The 20,557-nt window shown below is 45.1% G+C and overlaps 1 protein-coding gene across 2 annotated transcripts in view; it reads right to left on the reverse strand.

Moving 5' to 3' along the window:
• Positions 1-20,557, reverse strand: part of MED14 (mediator complex subunit 14) — a 941,548-nt gene that overhangs the window by 874,607 nt on the left and 46,384 nt on the right. For both annotated transcript variants that reach the window (XM_078658290.1, XM_078658289.1), the window contains exons 4-5: positions 6,535-6,708; positions 1,396-1,525 (exon numbers count right to left, since the gene is read on the reverse strand). In XM_078658290.1, coding sequence (XP_078514416.1) covers positions 1,396-1,525; positions 6,535-6,708 — 304 coding nt within the window. The remainder of the gene's footprint in view (positions 1-1,395; positions 1,526-6,534; positions 6,709-20,557) is intronic.

The raw sequence follows: 20,557 nt of genomic DNA on the forward strand, positions 1-20,557 counted from the left end.
GGGGGTGGGGGGGGGCTGGGGACCACATAGTAGCTGTCTAGCATTGTGCCTTAAGTTGTATACCTCTACAACAGACTGACATTGCGAGCTGCTGAAACAGCCTCAAGCGTCGTAAGGAGACCGTGCTCACTGTTTTATTCAGATAAATATGTTTGGGGTATATGCCGGTAGCTACCGCCCCAGTCAAACATACCTGCCTTTCAATATTCAGTAGAGTAGAATTGTTAAACTGAAAATTGCAATTTATATTTTTGTAATTACCTGGAGCAGTGCTGAAGCACATGTGAAAAATAAAAATAAATGCAGAGTAACTAACTTGGAAATGAAGATGTCCCATTCAATATAGATACTGCCAATTGTTATTGATGACTAGACTGACTATTTGCACTAGTCAGGGCACGGAGAGAAGGAACAATGGATTTGTAGTATTGGTCAGTCTCCATTTCTTAAGCTCAAGTTCAATGTGCACCTCAGAAACACCCTTCATCTTCAACTTATCACATTAATTTCTTGGTCAATGTAACTTGCAGGGAGCAGGCCCTCTTGTGGGAGAGGGGTCACAAATCTCTTTGTTTCGAATTAACATTTTCACCCTACTATTGGCTTTCCCATAAAAACAGAGGAACATAGACGGGGTTGAATGCTTCTCTACACAGAAGCAATTGTGGTGTTACACTGGCAACGAAAAAGCCTTTCTGACCATAAATGAGTTGATACAAGAGTTTAAATTGGTAGATGTGCAGAGAATTTTCAATAGATGGCCAGAAACGCCTATTACTCTGCCCCTTCAAACTACATTTTCATTGCAACGCAATCAGTCCATAGACCAGGCTCATTTATTTATGAGGGAATGAAGTGAGGATATGTTCAAGCACTCCTAGAATACAAGTCAGTGGACACCAAAGAATTTCAAAACATTTGTCATTATCATGCACAGGACCTCAGGCTTCCACACAACTATTTATAAAATACATGAGGAGGCAAAACACTGTGCTCCTTTTTAACTAAACACAAACAACTATTACCTTATCGCCTTTCACTCAACTACCAATACTTCTACAGTGGCTATATAACAAGGAAAAATGCCTTACGCCCAAGTCATTGTATACTTAGACCGTATCATTAGTCAGGATCCCTGATCCTTAACCCTTAGAGTAAGGACAAGGAAACTAAGTAATAATAAACAAGGTGATGGAACAATCAATGGGATCATGGTACAAGTTAAAATCAATGACAAAAATAGAAGTGTAAAAAGAACATATGCACTTAATTAGCTCCATTTTTACGGTTTACACAAATAATGTACATCAGAAAATAAACTGTGATAATTAAAAGATACAACAAGCAAGCATGAAGTCATATATAGCTAATACTCAAAGCAACTTGGACCCTTACCAACTGTAAGATTCGCCAACTGTGGAGGTAGGTCTGTTGTTACTAGCCGATGTCGAAGAATCTGGTTCAGCTGATGAAGAGTAGTTACCTTTTCACTTTTGGTGATGGGGTCAGGGGGAATTATTTTATCCTAGCAACAGAAGGAAGGTAATACTGAAGTACTGTGAGCTAATTCACTTGACAACCTGTCTTATAATTTTTTATTTTTGAGTTGATAGGACAGGTTCCCCCCAAAAATTAAAAATTGCTTTTGACAACATGTGCATACAAATACTTATTTACATCAGATTTTATTTTCATAATAAAATAGACATCAACATTCCATTATTACCAGCAGGGTCAATTATATTTTCATGGATTTTAAAAAACAGAATAGTACTCTGAAGCTATCCCAAAATGATTTTAACTTTTTAGCTTGTGAACATCACCATCTCTCTACTTTAACTGTTAGTCAATTTAATTTCCACATTCAAACTTGTTCTTCGTTGGTCTTGGTGTCTCTTTGTCTCAAGCATTTCCTTGTTCTACATAAAGCTAGTGTCTACATGCTGTTTATGACCATTTTTGTGGTTGGGCAAGAAGGTGTTCAAGTAGTGTGTCTCACATCTGCTGCACTCCTTCACAATTTCTGTTGCTATTCTCCTCTCAGAGAATGACACTTTAGATAGGACCTCTAGGAACCAACTACACATATCTCCATAGACCACTTTTACTACCTTAGGATAACTTGGGAACCTGCCTTCCTCTTGAGGTCTCCCAATTTCCACTTAGTTATGTTAAACCTCAAAACCAAAATAAGAACACCAGATCTTTAACTTCAACACCATACCCTACTCCACTAGCTTGGATATGCAGTCTCCTAAGGGACTGAAAGCCTTAATTCTCAGAATAGGAGTACATTTAACCCCTTGTCTACTGTAGGAAAATGGATTATTATGTGGTGTGATCTTGGGACCTCACCGTGCAATAGTCTCACAATCTTTATTTGGCCCAGTTAGGTTTCTTTATTAAAACCCTTAGCCTAGTCCTGGGTAGCTGTGAACAGAGCACTCACACTTAATCAAAGGAACAAGTGTTAAGCATTTAGAAGTAACAAATATAGTAAATCATTGTAATCCGTTTAGCAGCTAGGTGCCAACTGGCTAGAATAGCTACCTTTCTTTACTTGGATAGGGCACAACGGGTCGGGCGGCAGTCACAGGGACCCCTTAGGTCCAGGGAGACTGTTACCTGTAGTGCGGATTAGTTTTCGTGCACTTGGTGCACTTTTCTCCTTTACCGCTGTGCAGCAAATAAGTGGCCCTGATGCGGAGGATGCTGGAGATGCAGTGGGTGTTCGCCACAGACATCAGGGATCCCCTCCAGCATCAGGACTCGAGTTCCAATGATGCAGCAGGGGAGTCCAGGGCAGGTTCAGTCGCCATTTGTCAAATTAACCCCCAGTTACAGCAGTCTCACTGATACCTTGCAGGTAAGTAAATCCTTTTCTTTGGAGGACCAGAGTCCACTTCGACCTTGGCTAAGGGTTTTACAGACTTTGAGACACCACGTGAAGGTCAGGACACAAAAGCCCAATAGGACACATTGGCGTCCAGAGGCAGGCAGGCGTTCCTGGGCAGCTGAGTGCAGGGTTCATTTGCTTTTGGTGGTCTGGAAGCTTCACAGGAAGTTAGCCAACTAGCCCCCAGAGTCCCTTCTTCCATCCTGGCACATGCACAGCTCTTTACTATAAGTGGACATAGCCTGCTTTGCGGACCCACTGGGTGCAGACTAGTCTTTGGAACAGCCGCTCTTTGCTGGGTCCCGAGAGAAGCAGGACAATCCTTCTGTCTTCTTTCCTATCGAGTAGTGATCCTTGGACGGAGGGCCTGAGGTGCCAATTGTATGCTATCTTGTGGGAGGGGAGGACTATTTAAACAATTAATTCTACCGCAGCAGGAGCCTGGGCAGAGAACATGCAGTTTACAAAGAACGCATCAAACGCCTCCTCACAGCTCTGTTTCGTTTTACTGTCCCCAGGGGATGACATTTTGCATTGCATATACGTACAACTGCAGGGCTCCCTGCTAAGTGGACTGCTCTGACAGGTTAGGTATCGGACACTTTTAGTCACACTAATACCTGGGTACATGTCCTGATAAAAGGCCAGTCAGAAGGTTTGTTTGTACGTAGAATTCGACTGGACCAGTGGTGGGAGTAGCAACACTTTGTTACATCGAGTGAATGTGGCGACTGAGCAGGACCGTCTTCTGGAGTTTGGGGAAGGGGCGAGTTATACACGTGTCTAAAAACTGTGTGTGTTTCCTCAGGGCTGTTTGCCTGGCTGCATAGCTGATGATCCTTCCGGTTTACCGACCCCTAAAATCAACACCCAGGTCCCCAGCCTCTCGGAGCACTTCCTTTGTCCTACATGGCCAGATCAGCCTTCTGCTGGATTTTTAAAGTACATCAGCTAACGCCCAACTTTGGTCATATTTACTCTGTGTTACAGCAATGCCCTGCCGAGGCAACATCTGAAGACATGGGCATTTATATTAGTTAATCCAACCCAGCTAAGTAAGCCCTTCATTATAGGTTAGGAGCATGTATTTCAATCAACCAAAACATTTTTTGCACCAGGTTTCCACCTTGCACTCATAAGAGATTTTCTCAAAATGCACTCACTTCCTTGTTTTGCACAACTACTTCGTCTATGCTCCACCAAGGGCAAACCATGCAAAGGAGGAATACTGCGTGCTAAGATCTTTTTTGCATGTTTTTGCCCATTGCATGCCACAAAAAGTGTAACTGGATGCAAAAACCGACTAAACAACATGAAAAAACTTATTCCATCAGGGGGTGTTTTGCACCCATACTACCGCATACCTCACCATAAGGGATGCTGTAAATGTAGACAGGGTCTACACCCTGAGAAGCACGCAAACTACACTCACAGCAATAAAACAGCTTTACACTGCCATGTTTAGCACGAATAATTCATAGCCGTACCCATGTAAATTGGTTCAGCTGTTTCCAGAGGGTAAAAAACAGCTCTCAAAGCCTAAAACAAGCATTGGCATAGCCAATAGGCCTCGCCTTTGGGACCTCATAAGTGTTTAGCCATGCACCAGTTGATGTTGCACCAAGGATATTGTGCTGCATAATTAAATTCTTATAAGGTCCCAAAAGCGAGACCTATTGGCTATGCCAATGCTTGTTTTTACAGTATTAAGCACCTTGCCCAGTAGGCTACCATGGCTTTACCTATGGGTGGCTTATTAATATTGAAAAGGAAGGATTTTACCTGGAAAAGGGTTTATTTTGCAATGTTGAGTCGGCAGTTTTAACACAGCCCGATTAGGCTGGACTGGCCAGCCTTGAGTCACGTTTTCACCTTTATCACTGTGGCGGTGGCACAATTAAGTGCTGCAGTCCACTAGGGGTGATAAATTTGAAGCTTGTTTCCGGTCCAGGGAAGGCATGGCTTGGCAGTTCGGGCTGGACTGTTCCCATGAGGCACAGGGTCAGACTGATTTGCATGTGGCCATGTCTGAACTGGGGTGGCAGAGTGGGCTAAAGAACGGTGATGGACCCAGATCTGTTGACTGGGTGCGAGTGTTTGATTGGTTCAGATGCTCCATCCATCACCACCCCCTTTTGTATCACTGTGTTCGCCATAAGTTGGCAGGGTATGCTCAGACGTGAGTCCCTTGCTCACTTTGCCACTGGATTCAAGCAAGCCGGGCTGAAGACGGCTGAAATGCCAGAAACCGGTCCTCTGAAGCTTGTTTCCGGTCCAGGGAAGGCATGGCTTGGCAGTTCGGGCTGGACTGTTCCCATGAGGCACAGGGTCAGACTGATTTGCATATGGCCATGTCTGAAATGGGGTGGCAGAGTGGGCTAAAGAACGGTGATGGACTAAACCCAGATCTGTTGACTGGGTGTGAGTGTTTGATTGGTTCAGATGCTCCGTCCATCACCACCCCCTTTTGTACCATGCAGTCCACTAGGGGCATTTACACTAGTGCCTCATTAGAAAGTTAAATAAACAGATTAGGTATTAAGCAATTGTACGTACTAAGGGGGTCAGAGCACATGTAAAGGTGCCTGGACAGCAAGGCCCAGTGCCCTAAAGAGGCGAAAAAACAGCAGCATCAGTTCAAAAACTTGGGGGATGATCATACAAAGGAAGTCTTTTCTTGCAGCTATACATTTCAATCAACAATTGTATGACTCCCTTCCATGAGCCATGTTTGACTTAGCAGTGTGTCCTTTTGAGCTTGTTATACAGCACTGATTTAGACACACCTACATTATAGTGTTTCAGCACATTTTGCCTCTTCCAGAAGCACGGTCATCTCATGCTCAGACTTCTCTTTCTTCCCAGGTATCCGGCTTTACTATGGAACGCATATCGCTAAGCCAAACATTCTGGAATATTTCTCCAGACATGTATCCCACATTTTTCTTTAACCTACAATCTGCAAACCGAAGAGGCAGTGTTTGAGCTTTAGCGACCTGTCATTTCATCTAGGAAACATTCCAATCAGTTTATTTCCAGCAAACTCTTTCACCCCATTAGAAAATATTCTCTCTTATTCCCTAAAAACAACTCCATCTGCATTAGTTCCAGTACTAATCTGAAAAACAAGAAGTGCTCAAGCAACCCATTAGTGAAGCAAATATTTTTAAAAAACATTCAGAGGTTTATAAACAATACAAGACTGTGTGGGTACCCCAAGCCTGCTAGTTTTATATATTTTAAGGATCAATTGAGATAACATAATGAGCAGCATGAAAACACACTAAAATGAATCTGCATAGACTGACTCTGGTCTTGGATAAATTAAAGGCTAGGAAGGGCAGTTCTGAGTTAGGCATTCCACGGATTAGAAAGAGTTTCAGTCTAGGACACTAGCCAAATCGGGCTACAATATTTGCAATTTGTGTGAGTGATTTAAATACATGGGGAAAAAATGAGAACTATGGAAGCGTCCAATCAGGAGTGGACCCAAACACTGAAGAAGTGTTCTTTGCATTGCTCATTAAATCCTATAAAATATTTAAATGATACCATATCGGCAACACATGTTCCTCTTCAGCACCTTGGGGAACAAATACTAGGAGATGAGACTTCATTAGAATTTAAAGTGAGCTTACCCGTATACAGGTTGGCAGTCGTGGGTAAGATCCGGTAGTCAAGACATCTATAGCATATGGGATTGCAAAGCTGGGCAGACGAGCATGTACCAAAGCATCTCTGGCTAACGAGGCCAAGCGATCTGCAGTGTCCACAAATAAAATTGCTTGCTGGTCTAAGAAGCTTGATATCATCTGTAAGGCAATATGAGTATCAGTGCAAATTCAGTTTGGGAAACAGTATAATTTATCCCATTTGGGGGGAATTAGAAAACACTATACAAGAACAGTTTTTGACAAAAGAATATAAAACTTAATTTAATGTTGTTTTACTGAAAACCCAGCCATTAGCTACTTCCTTGACTAACACCTGAAAATTGCCATGTTCTACATGATTACAAAAACACCAAGGATATATTATTGGATGTAGATTTAGAGATAAAGCAGGCACAGAAACAAACTTTAATATACACCGACCTCAGCAGAAGCTGGCACGAGGAATCTAGGAACGGCAGGTGAAACATGTATTGAGTCAATGTTTCAAATGGTAAAATGTAACTGGGGAGCAAAACAAAGGCAATAGCGTAGCATTGATCTGTGATTTATACAACAATCAACAAAAAGTGTTCTGTGAAGAAAAAAGATGTTTACCAAGAAGTGTTTCAATTTCAAGGCAGTTATCTGAAATGTGTATATACTATCTTACAAACCTATTTTCTTCAGGGGTGTCACTAGCTTGCCATGTGCCTTAATGCTAGGAAGGAAAATGGGTCCCACCTCCTAATTGATACTGCCAGTCACAAAAGCTGCCCCCAGGCCCTACCAGCAACATTCTTCAATCTGGCCATTTAACAAACACCAAGCTGTAGTCTTAGACTTGTAGGTTTGTATTTCTCATTCATTAACAGTGCAAGGATATTAAACATGCCAGTGCCATGAAAATATCATTATGGTGCTTGATTGTGCCACCTCTAAAAAAAAATAAAAAGCAATTCTTCAGGGTTTCACAACTATATGATGCCATTATGTGGTGGTCTAATACACAGAACTTTGCATATGCATTTCCTTGATCTAGTGGATATCTAGTGGTTCCTATTAGAGCTATGGCCTACATTTACCAACATGAAAAGCCTGGTTGATTAAAAAGGAAGGTCCGACTAGCTGTAACAAACGTGGAATGCTTTTTAGATAGGACAACTATTAACTGGTAATACGATTCCTCCTCAAATTGTGCTTTTCAGATAAAAGGGATACACTACAGTTCTGGTTGTGCACAACAGCCTAGCTTGAATAAACAGAATCAAGCACTGCCACTGTGCTTGCTGGAACATCAGGAGGCATGTTCTTCATTAATCTTGAGGGTGCACCTAATGTCCTCCTACATATAAATTTGTCACATACTTTCACTTTCCATTACACAAGTCCTTATTGCTAGCTCTCTCCCATCAAAAAGAAACCCTCAAAGAATCACTGTGGGAGCTGGGAGTTTAAGGAGGCAGAGAGGAAATATGATCCAATTTACTTGATCATTAATTTGTCTTGCCATTCAAGTCTTCACCCTCATAAATTTCGCCATCTGTTTATGAGGGTTCCCGGAGGAGCCTCCAGTATTGCCTGTTCTAACAATATTGCTTTCTAATCCGATACAAAATAAACTAATCACAATATTATAAACTGCGGTGATGGAATGTATGCCTACGGAGGGCCCCAGGGCAGGTATGGCATAGGAAGGTGATTTGGGTCACAATATTTCCGATGAACAATGGTAATTCTGTTGTCAGCAAATAAAGGAGAAGTCCCCCAACGATAGATATCGACTTATTCAATCTTTCATAGATTCACATGCTTGTATCAGAGCAGCAAGTAGTACCCAAAAATCATAGTGTTTCCAGGATAGAACCTTTGTATTCTGGTTCTGCTCCTAAATTTCGTGATGTCATAACCATTTGACACCATTCACCATCACTGGATAATCACATATAACAGCATTTAAAGTTAGAGCATAAAATAAACATTGTTCATCAGTCTGTGTATTCTTGAAAATAGTCCCTTGTAGACATATGAATATATACACATTTGCATACCTAGAAAATAGTTGAATAGAAAAAAGGGGTACCTTATTGGAATAGACGCTGTAGAACGGCTTGTCCCACTGCCGTATCCTCCTTCCACGCAGTACCTAGACAGTAATATCTAGCAAAAGAGTGGACGCTCTTCCAGGTTGCTGCTCTCCAAATGTCTGGCAGCGACACTCCTACAAATAATGCCGTTGAAGTTGCCATTTTTCTAGTGGAATGCGCTTGTACCTTGGAGCACAGTGGATTCCAGGCTTTTTCATGACATTTGACAATAGCCGATGTAATCCATCTTGAAATACTTGATCTTGATAAAGGCAGTCCTTTTCTCTGTCACTCAAAATTTATAAACAGTTGGTTGGACTTCCTGAAAGGTTTTGTCCTGTTGATTTAGAATTTTAAACATCTCAATGTCTAGTGAGTGTAGGGCCCTCTCTGCATTTGTTGAAGGATTTCCAAAGAAAGTAGGTAATATTACCGGTTCATTGAGATGAAATATTGTGGGGACTTTAGGAATGAATTCAGGGTTTGTCCTTAAAATCACTTTGTCTTGACGAAACTGAAGAAAGGGTTCCGTTATTGAGAAGGCCTGTATTTCGCTTAACCTTCTTGCAGATGTGAGGGCCAAAGGCAATGCTGTCTTCCAAGAAATGAATTGCAGGTCTGCCTTATGTATTGGCTCGAAAGGAGGCTTCATAAGTTGAGATAGTACTGTATTAAGGTGCCAGGGGATCGGAGGGCGTTGAATCGGAGGGAACGCCCTGAAGAGACCTTTGATGAATTCTTTGATCACTCTCTGCGACCAGAGAGAAGGTTGATTTGGAACTCTTCTATATCTTGAAATTGCCATTAAGTGCACCTTCAATGACGCATGTGAAAGACCAGCTTTCGATACGTAAAGGCGATATGGCAAGATTTGCTCTGGAGAAACTGTTAACGGATGAAGCTCCTGAGATGTGCACCATTGACAGAACCTTTTCCATTTTGCAACATATGTTTTATTTGTGGAGACTGCTCGAGATTGAGCCAAAATGTTCCTACAATCCTGAGGAATGTTTAGAGATTTGAACTCCTACTCGTGAGGTTCCATGCTGATAAGTGCAGTGATATCAAATTTGGGTGGAGAATTTGTCCTTTGTTAATGAAGATCAGGTCCTAAGTTATCGGAAACAGTATTCTGTTGCACACAGAAAGTTGGAGAAGCTCTGAAAACCATGCTTGCCTCGGCCAAGCTGGAGCTATTAAAATGATATGGCATGGCTCTGACCTCATTTTGCGAAGCACTCTCGCAATCAGGGGAAATGGAGGAAACGCGTACGCGAACATTCCCGTCCATTTCAAATGCAGCGCATTTCCTAAGGATCACATCTGTGGATATCTGCTGGCGAACTGGTCGCACTTTGAGTTGTCCTGGGTTGCGAGCAAATCTAATGTTGGCGTGCCCCACCGCTGAAAGACTCCTTGTAGTTGAGCATGATCTATTTCCCACTCGTGGGACACACTGGCTGTTCTGCTCAGAACATCTGCATTTGTGTTGTGTATTCCCTGGATGTGTTGAACCTGAATAGATATGTTGTGACGTTTGAGCCTTCTCCAGATCATTTGAGCTTGGGACAAGAGTGGTTTTGATCTTGTCCCTCCCTGTTCTAGAAGGTAGAACATCGTCGTGGTACTGTCGGTTTTTATCAGTACCGTAGAACCGCATATTCTGGGAAGGAAATCCTTTAGGCCCAGGAATACCGCTTTCAGTTCCAGCATGTTGATGTGCAAACATGCCTCCTCCTCGGACCAGTGACCTTGGATTTGTAGCTCTTGAAGATGCGCCCCCCAACCTTGCAGCGAAGCATCTGACGTCATTACATAGCGATGACGGTGTGGTTCGAAAGTTAAGCCTTGTATCAGGTTCTCTCGTAGCTTCCACCATGACAGAGCTTTCTTCATTGAAGAAGAAATGATGAGCCGATCCTCGAATTACCCTTGATACTGAATCCACTGATTCTCTAGTAGCTCCTGTAAAGGCCTCATCTGTAGACGGCAGTTTGGAACCAGTGGGATACAGGAAGACATCATTCCCAACAAGGATTTGTGTATTCTTACTGAAGTGTACTTTTTTGACTGCAGGGTTGAGGCCAGATTTAATATTTTCCGAATCCGCTCCTCCGACGGATATGCTTTCGCTTCCTTTGTGCAAATTAAAGCCCCTAGAAATTGGAGCGATTGAGAGGGCATTATTGAAGATTTTTCCAGGTTGATCCGCAGACCCAGGCATTGAAAGAGATCCATGCAGCTGTTTAATGAGATCTGAGTTTTCTTGTAAGAAGGACCCTTTACAAGCCAATCGTCCAGGTAGGGGAAAATGTGATGCCCCTGCAATTGTAGATGAGCTGCGACTGGGGCCATGCATTTTGTAAAGACCCGTGGTGCCGATTTTAGGCCGAAGGGTAACACCTTGAACTGAAAGTGGCGCCCCTCCACTACAAAACGCAGATACTTTCTGTGTTTCCGATGAATTGGAACATGGAAATATGCATCCATAAGATCCAGAGATGCCATGTAATCTTTCTGTCGTATGAGCAAGAGGATCTCCTGCAGTGAAAGCATACGGAAGGGGATGTTCTTGATGTACTGATTCAAATCCCTTAGGTCCAATACCTGTCTCCATTTTGAAGTCTGTTTTTTCTTTATCAGAAAAAAGTGCGAATAAAATCCTTTTCCTCTCTGTTGAAAAGGGACTTCCTATATAGCTCCCTTCTGAATAAGCGATAAAACTTCCGTTCTTAGAGCTGAAAGGTGTTGTTGATGTCTGAACACTGGGGGGTGATGAGGTGGAATTTGGACAAACTCTAGGGTATGTCCCTTGTGTATTACATCCAATACCCATTTGTCTGATGTTATTGACATCCAATGCTTCGAGAGACAGATAATGGTCGTTGTCGGGTATAAACCAGTTGGAGGGCGCCATGGGTAAGTCATTGCCGTCTATTAGACTGCTATCCCCTGTCTCGAGCCGTGGTTTTACCTCTAGACTGTTGTTGAAAAGAGGAATTTAAGGAGCGATATTGCTGGTTAGACTGATATGGTCGGTAATTTTGCTGGTTGTAAGGCTGGTATCTGTTCGACTGATACGATGACCTTTGACCAAATTGACCTCTAGCTCCTCTTCTCCGAAAGGATTGAAATCTTCTCTGCTGAAGGGACACCTGCGCCCGCGCCATGTCCGTGTCTGCCTTAATGCCTTGGAGTGCGTGGCCTGAACCTCAGGCCAAAAAGAGGTAGCTTTCAACCAACCTTGCAGTCTAAGCGACACTGCTCCCGCCATCTGGCAAAAAGCCATCGAAGATCTATCCATGGCGGTATCAATGGATTCCGAGGCCGCTCTTGATCCATCCTGTAGAATAGCCGCTGCTGCTTCTTTTTTTATCAACTGGTAGATGAGCCAATAGTGGTGCTATATCGGACCACATCTGCCTGTTGTAACGGCGAAGGAGAGCCAAGGCGTTTGCCGCCTTTGATGGTAGAGGCTGCCATTACTACTAATCTTTTGCCCACTCCATCCATTCTTCTTCCTTCCTTATCCGGCCGAGCCATAGATGTGGATACCGGATTTTTTAGAGTTTCTCTGCGCAGCCTGCATCACTACCGATTCCGGACGTGGATGTCCTATCAAACACGCAGGCAAAGTTTCTGGCGCTCTGTATTTCTTTTCAATCCTTGGAACCGACGTTGCCACTGAAGCTGGTGTCTTCAAAATTTTGAGACCCTCATCCTATACATGCTGTATTATTGGGATCGATCTGATTAACCTTCTTGAGTCCTCTTTAAAATCATATAAGAAACATTCTGTTGCTTGAACCGGCATTTGAAGTTCAAATCTTTTAGCAGCCTTTTCGATTAAATCATGAAACCCTCTAATGCCTTGAGGAGGCGAGTTCGCTGGTGAAGGAGATGGAGAAGGGGTTGTTGGTAAAATCTACTCCTCCCATTCTACTACAGCCGAAGCGTCCTGAATAAGCTCACCCTCTTCCGGTTGATCATCTCCATCACTGTCGGCCAAGTCATCTCTTATTGTGACTATTGGTGGAGAGCGCACTCTTTGCGCTGCAGGTAAAGACTGTTTTACTGGTGCTTGAGGCTGAACTACTGGAGCTGGCAGATTTGTGGTATTAGCCTCAGGGAAGCGACAGTAGTAATCATTAATCATAAGACATAAGTCAGTTACTAGCGATATAGGCATTGATATAGATTCTTCCCTTCTTTCAGGTTGCTGTTCTTCCTCTTCCTCCTCGTAGTCACAAGGTTCCTGAAAAGATTTGTATCTTGTGGACTTAGTCGGAGTAGCATCTTTAAAGGAGTAAACTTCCTCCTCATCCGTGTCCTGACTCTTGATTTGTAGTTGGGAGGGACTATACGCCACTCCCGAAGATTCCTCATCGTCCGATTCCTGCATTTCAAGTAAGTTTGATGGAGGAAGTGGAGATATCTTCGTCCATGATGTAAACTCGGAAGATTTCCTTATCGTCGACGGGCCCGTCGACGAGTGAAAACATCTGATAGAGATCATGGTCCTTGACTTCGGCGATTTAAAAGCCTTCGTCCCCGGAGTTTCCATTGACGAGGATCTCGTCGACGAGCTCGTCGTCGGAATTTGAATAATCGTCGACGACGTCATGGAGGGGATGGCCGACGACGTTACCGTCGACGGTGTCGTCATCGTCGACGAGGTCGACGTCGTTGCTCGTCGACGGAGATATAGCTTTTCCTGTCAACGGAGTCGACGCAACAGACTTGGTACCTGTCGACACTGCCGTCGTCGTAGAGATGGTTGTCGTCGACTTTTTGACAGGAACAACAGACTGGGACACCACAGCACTGGATGAGGGGGCAGAAAACACCTACCTATGACCAGAGGACTTTTTCAGAGGAGTTTGAGGGTCGAGAAGAAGCCTCTTTTCTCTTGGTTTTTAGCTTTTTAGGATCCACAGAATCTTCTGAAATGGAAGATTTCCTCTTTTTGGAAGCCTGGCTAGTGGATTCCTCCTCTGAATCAGAATCTGAGGTGTCCTTCTTCTGAAGCCACAACAGAAGACGTGCCTCACGATCTCTTAAAGTCTTAGCAGAAAAAGTTCTGCAGTGCTTGCATTCTTCTGCTATATGTTTGGGGTGAAGGCAGTATAAGCAGTCCTTGTGAGGATCTTCTGAAAAGAGCCTGGCTTTGCCACAGGATCTGCAAGGCCTGAAAAGCCTCTTCTTAGAGCTTTCAGCCATTATAAGGTATAATATGGATCACAATACCTTAGTCCAGAAGAAATTCAGCAGTTGAAAAAGGTCAAAAGTTCACACAGGAACAAACCTAGCAGAGCTCAGGGAGACTCCTTTCTCACACGAAGGCGGTTGGAAATCTGAGGTAGGAGAGTTCTGCTGGGGAGGGCTTGCTACTGATTGGCTGAGTTTTGGACCAAACAATAAGGAGGTCTGGTTACCAAATATTTCAGTCTCTATGGGGTTTTCTATGCAGTTCTTTCATCTCTATGATATTGCTTTGGTCATTCTGTTACCGTGAGACTCCCACCATGACGACGGGGAAGATACAAGCATGTGAATCTATGAAAGATTCAATACTGGAGAATGTTCCGTTTTTTTAAAGCACAATAAAGGTGGGGGGCTGTTGGTGGGGGTTGGTAGTTATACACAGGTAAAGGAAGCCCGCCAGTCATCTATACCTAAATGTTCCCTCCACCGTCTCATATCTCAAGCCGTAGGCTTATGCAGCTAACCTCCACCTACCCGACTGAAGGACTCTGGCAGAGCCTTGTCCTGACCAGACTAAGCATGGAATGGCTTTCTGAAACAGGCAAAGTCAGCAAAAGATGATGACCCAAACAGGCGATCCAAAAGACAACCATAATCACATTTTAGACAAATAAACGTATTGGCAAACTTTTATTAAAATGTGAGGATGAAGGAAGAGGGTAAGGCCAGACATTGAGTAAATACGAAGACAAAGGAGGTCCACAATAGTATTTAAAAAAAAGGCCAAAGAGAGGTAACTTCCACCTTTAACTTTTGAGGGTCTGAGCCTGGTGAGGTAGCCTGTCTGCTTTGTTTCACTTTTCTATCAAGGTTTTAGGAACTGTAAGACTCCTATCAACAACAGCAAGTGATGGATGATCTGTAGCTCAAAACGTCATCCCAAGTAGTAATTGTAATAAATTATTATTACTATTTGGACCGGACTAAATACTGATAAAGAATCAATACAATTACTACTTGGGATTACGCTTTGGTTTGCCCACATATGAGTGCAAACATTTTTTTCTGTGACTATTAATCCAAAATGAGGGATGAATGCTAGCCACTAAAACACAACAGTGTCTGTCCATCCCCTATTTCTCCTTGTTATTTTTCCAGGTGTGGTCTTGATGAGATGCCCATAGATTTGCCCTAGCAGCCGGGAGTGCACATCAGTTTGGTGGGAAGGTGAGGGGAAAAACAAGAGTAAAAAGGATAGAGAAAGTTGGGAAGGGAGAGCAAAAGATGGTGAGGGGAAGGAAGGAAGTGGGGGCAAGGCAAGAGTAAAAAGGATAGAGAAAGTTGGGAAGGATAGAGAAAGATGGTGATGGGGTGAATACAGAAAGAGGAGGAGCATGGTCGCGACAGAAGGAAGGAAGGGCGACTTGGATGCTACCAAGTAAAAAAGGACTTCTGTCTAATTCTGTCCTAATGTCCTTGGTGATGAAGTAGCCCCGCCTTCCTGGCCCCCCTAGGGACACTGTCTACAGCCTTTTATGGTGCTGGGACGCTAAGAATAGCCGCCTGTGCTACTGGAAGAGATAGGAAACATCCATTACAGGGGAGCTGAGAAAGGGACGATTACGGCATTGTGGTGAGAGCGAACACCGCAGGCATCTCTGACCCGCACACACAGCATACTTCACAGCAGCCGGGGGCGCGCAGAGGGGGAGACAGGTGCTGAAGGGAAACAACGCAACAGAGACAAAGAAAGGGAAACAGGGAGACAAAAAAACAGAGAGAAAGCGAAAGAAAGAGGGGAAAATATGTTAAAGGGGAGGGAGAGAACAAAGAAATGGAGGAGGCAAAGGGCAGGAGGCAGACAAAGAAAGGCGGCATAAAAAAGAAACAATGGGCAAGACCTGCTTGGTGCCACCATCATTCTTACCTTGGGGTCCTAGAAATCCGTTCTCTGGCCAACCATTTAAAAAAAGGCAAATTAAAAAATACAATTTGAACCAGGAAGGGGTGCAGCAGCAACGGATGATGCGAGTGAAAGGGAGGAGCGTGAAGTTATAGTAGTGCGCGGAAAGTGGGGATGAGAGACAATGAAACCCGCACTTCCATTAACTGGGATTTTTTTTTTGATTTTTTTTATAAAACCAGGATGGGTGGAGCGGGAGGTGCAATGAACGATCGGTGGAGAGAAGGGGGGCAGGATGTGAGGAGGAATGAGGAGGCTCCTGTTTCCTCCGCCAACTTGGCCGCAGTTTGTGAAAGGGGCAGTGAAAGTGCTGCATGGTATGTTTGTGCCATGTGAAGTTGCAGCGCCGCACTTTGTGAAAGTGGAGTTGAAATAAATCTCCTGTCCAGGCAGGCACCCCAAACAGGAGACAGGGTGGGGAAAAACATTCCTCCCTTGCAATCAAAAGCGAGCATTTTTGGCGCATGCCAAAGGAAAGCATGGGTGGAGCTTCCACCCAGCTTCCGAAGCAAAACCGATGATAATAGATCTCGCAAGCAAGCAGCGCATGCACGGCATCGCTAGGCGAGACCTAAAAAGGGAGGGGCGACAAATGTTGGCGACAGTGCAATAATCCCGGCACGCTCACCCACTTGCTATTGCATTGTCCCAAACTTCACCGGGAATGGGAAGAAGAGCTGGCAGATGTAGATCAGATTTTCCTACAGAAATCCCCCGATTCCCTAGCTACATCCTCCCGCAGCTGCCCAATGCCCAAAAATATCCACTACACTCCACTCCACTAAGGGAAGGGCCATCACCTTGGCACTATGCGCAGCAAAACAGATCCTGTTATTCATTTAAGAGTCTTATATAGCGCTGTCCAGACCCGAAGGTATCAGAGCGCTTTACAATATTTATCATGATGCAAATCGGACACACATTATTTCAATAAACAGCATTGTCTCGTGTCGAATCCTGTAAAGGCCTGAAGGGGATCATAGGAGCGAATCAAAAGGCTGGCGTTGTAAATGCCTTCTTATTGAGGTGTCTTATATTCTCTGCTGAACGAGATTCCTGTGGCAGAGGAACTCTGTCTCGTTGGGTGGATGCTATCCATTCGGATGAGTTTGGTTGAGGAAGAGGTCTTTAAGCGGTCTTTTGAAGTTTATGAAGGAAGGGTTAGTCCTGATATGGACTGGGATGAAGTTCCAAATTTTAGGTGCATTTCCAGAGAAGGAGCGTGATAAGGTTTTTTGTTTGTGAGTTTTGGGAGGAATGGGAAGTAGTGTGTTAGTGCTCCGGAGATTCATCTGGCCTGCCTTTTTAGGCCTCGCTGAAGCCATCCCGTTAGGGATGCTTTGGCGAGATTAAAGTAAGGGCTTTCAAAAGTGCACCCAAAGTGCGGATCGGGTACAGTGCATGTGAGCACAACCACGCGCATTGTGCACAGCTTCCATTTGCCACCAGACACTTCGTGCTGTGTGCCGCACTCCGGCTCTGCTGCCACACGCATTCAGCTCACCAGGCTGCACACCCCCTCACCCCCCATATGCTCGCTCGCCAATGTCCCTCCCACCCTTCCTTTGATCTCCGCCGCGAGTTCACAGGCTCCTCTCCGCCCCTATCCTTTAATGGCCCTCCCCCTTCCCCCAGCACAGAGCGCGCATCGCTTGTTTTTCTAATTGCTCTCATCACAGAGCGACACCTACACACAAAGCACAGCTCTCTAAATATGCAATTGACAAGTCGCCTTTCAACAACATTATCTCTTCTGTTTTGCAAAATAAAAACATACAACCTTGCGATACAATTGGTAAAGTCCTATGGTACGTGCACGTCCTTCACCTTCACAAAACTTAACATCGAACAATCCCATCTTAACCTGATCGACAATTAAACTTAACTTAAGCCACACTAGTGTGATCAGACAGACTCCCCATATTCTGTAAGCGCTATGGGGTCTACAGTTGGTATCAATGCACTACGTAAAAGCCCGTAACATTAGCAGTGGAGACAAGAAAGCAGACTAACACTGCTTGTTTCTACCAGCTTTTCCCTCCTTCCTTTCACTCCCTCTTCTTTTGATGTAGACACACTTGTCTTCATTCCTTCCCTCTCATCTCATCTGTTTGCTTTTCTATTTCTTCTTCTTCTCGTCTTTTTTTTTGCAGCAACCCATTTAACTGCTGCCTCTGTTCTCTCACCCCTTTTCCCCTGCTTCTACGGTCACATTTCTGCCTCTTGCCTTGCACCTTTTTCTGTAGTAAAACAATCCCATCCTTGGGCACACCTCTAGGTTCTCATTTCCCTCGATTCCCTTTCCTAACATCCTTCCGTCATTCCTGCATCGTCCTACCTGTCTTTAATAACAACCTCTAGCTTTTCCTCCTATTGCACATCTTCATTTTCTTATGCTTTATTCTCCATAATTTCTCTCTCTCTCGCCGCCTCACACTTTCTACAAGGAGTCATCTCAGGAAAACATATATTTGTATTTTTGATGGATGTTTTAGCTAATCAAAACTAACAGTGACTGGAGCACGCTTTGATATCGGCAGTCAGCCGGGCAGCTCCGATGTGCCCCCTAGTGTCGCAGCGTGGGCTCCGATAACGCCACTGCCTATCTCACCTACTTGGAAAAACAGGTACAGAAGGCAGCAGCCAGGAGCATGTCCTGGTATATATAATACTGTGGACTCTGAAGGGCCAAGTCACGGCTGATGGCATTTATCTTGACATGTGACACTGACCCATGCTGTAAGGCACAGTGAAGACGCAGCCTCGCAGTGACAGCGCCCTCTTATGTTAGGATCTCGGTAGAGCAGTGTCTTACCCAAACACATGTTCAGAGTGGACTTTTTTTGTTGTATATATAGCGGGAGGTTAAATGATTGGCCCAAAATCACAGGGTGCTCGAGCCTCCCACCAGACTCTGACCTGGCTTCCCAGCTTGTAAGTCAGCTGCTCAAGCCGTTAAGCCACATCTTAAATACTGACCCAAATATTTGCCTCCTAGTACATTATTCCCATTTTCCCCCTGCACCCTTGTCACCCTCCCCTTTCACCCCTCTCTACCTTGCACCCTTCTCGCCCTCCGCCTTGTTGTGGTATGGGAGAGAGAGAGGGAGGGAGAGAGAGAGAGAGAGAGAGAGAGAGAGAGAGAGAGAGAGAGAGAGGGAGAGGGAGAGGGAGAGGGAGAGGGAGAGGGAGAGGGAGAGGGAGAGGGAGAGGGAGAGGGAGAGGGAGAGGGAGAGGGAGAGGGAGAGGGAGAGGGAGAGGGAGAGGGAGAGGGAGAGGGAGAGGGAGAGGGAGAGGGAGAGGGAGAGGGAGAGGGAGAGGGAGAGGGAGAGGGAGAGGGAGAGGGAGAGGGAGAGGGAGAGGGAGAGGGAGAGGGAGAGGGAGAGGGAGAGGGAGAGGGAGAGGGAGAGGGAGAGGGAGAGGGAGAGGGAGAGGGAGAGGGAGAGGGAGAGGGAGAGGGAGAGGGAGAGGGAGAGGGAGAGGGAGAGGGAGAGGGAGAGGAGAGAGAGAAGAGAGAGAGAGAGAGAGGGGGAGAGAGAGGGGGAGAGAGAGGGGGAGAGAGAGGGGGAGAGAGAGGGGGAGAGAGAGGGAGAGAGAGGGGGAGAGAGAGGGGGAGAGAGAGGGGGAGAGAGAGAGGGAGAGAGAGAGGGAGAGAGAGGGGGAGAGAGAGAGGGAGAGAGAGAGGGAGAGAGAGGGAGAGAGAGGGAGAGAGAGGGAGAGAGAGGGAGAGAGAGGGAGAGAGAGGGAGAGAGAGGGAGAGAGAGGGAGAGAGGGGGAGAGAGGGGGAGAGGGGGGAGAGAGGGGGAGAGAGAGGGGGAGAGAGAGGGGGAGAGAGGGGGAGAGAGAGGGGGAGAGAGAGGGGGAGAGAGAGGGGGAGAGAGGGAGAAAAGTTGTATTTCTTTACTCCGGTGACTATCCTAGCAGCTGCATTTAGAGTTGTTCTGAGGGGAGCTCAGTGAGATTTTGCCGTGACTGTGGGGATTGCATTCCCGTAGTCCAATCTGAACAGAACCAAAGATTGTGTGGCCTGTTTAAGGTCATTGGGAGGGATGAACGGTTTGATTTTGTTGAGTAGTTTTACACTGTAGAATGCGCTCTTCACAGTGCTCTTAATATGTTTAGACGTAGTTCCAGAGTGATTCCCAGGGATTTTACAAAGTGGGTCAGGGTAAGATTGCAGTTAAGAGCATCAATGGATTTTAGTCATTCAGTGACTTGGGGGTCTGCTCATTGTTCGATAGGAGAAGGATTTCCGTTTTATCTTGGTTGAGTTTTAGGTGGTTGGGAGCTAGCCAGTGCTGGTCTTCTCTTAGAGTGTCATTTAGTCTCTGTATGCCTCCAATTGAGGATGTTTCTAGGTAGATATAGGTATCTTCCGCATAGAGGTGGAAGGGGATGTTGGCTTTTTTGAGTATGGCAGTGAGGGGCTCCATGTAGCTGTTGAATAGTGATGGGGAGAAAACTGATCCTTGTGGGACACTCCTGGTTATGGGGAGTAGGTCCGACGTGAGGTTGTTAATTTATATTCGGTGAGATCGGTTCTGTAGGAAGGAGGTAAACCATTGTAGGACCACCTCGTCCGATCTAATCCTTTCTCAGAATGCAATTATGAGTAGTTTGTGGTCAATCGTAACAAAGGCTGCAGGTAGGTCAAGGAGTACGAGTCGGATAGCATGGGTCCACATCGAGTGGGGACATTCAGGATCGCGGTCTCGGCGATGCATCCTTTTCTGAAGCCCGATTGGTGAGTGTGCTA

Source organism: Lissotriton helveticus, chromosome 8 (assembly GCF_964261635.1).
Source record: "Lissotriton helveticus chromosome 8, aLisHel1.1, whole genome shotgun sequence".
NCBI lineage: Eukaryota > Metazoa > Chordata > Amphibia > Caudata > Salamandridae > Lissotriton > Lissotriton helveticus.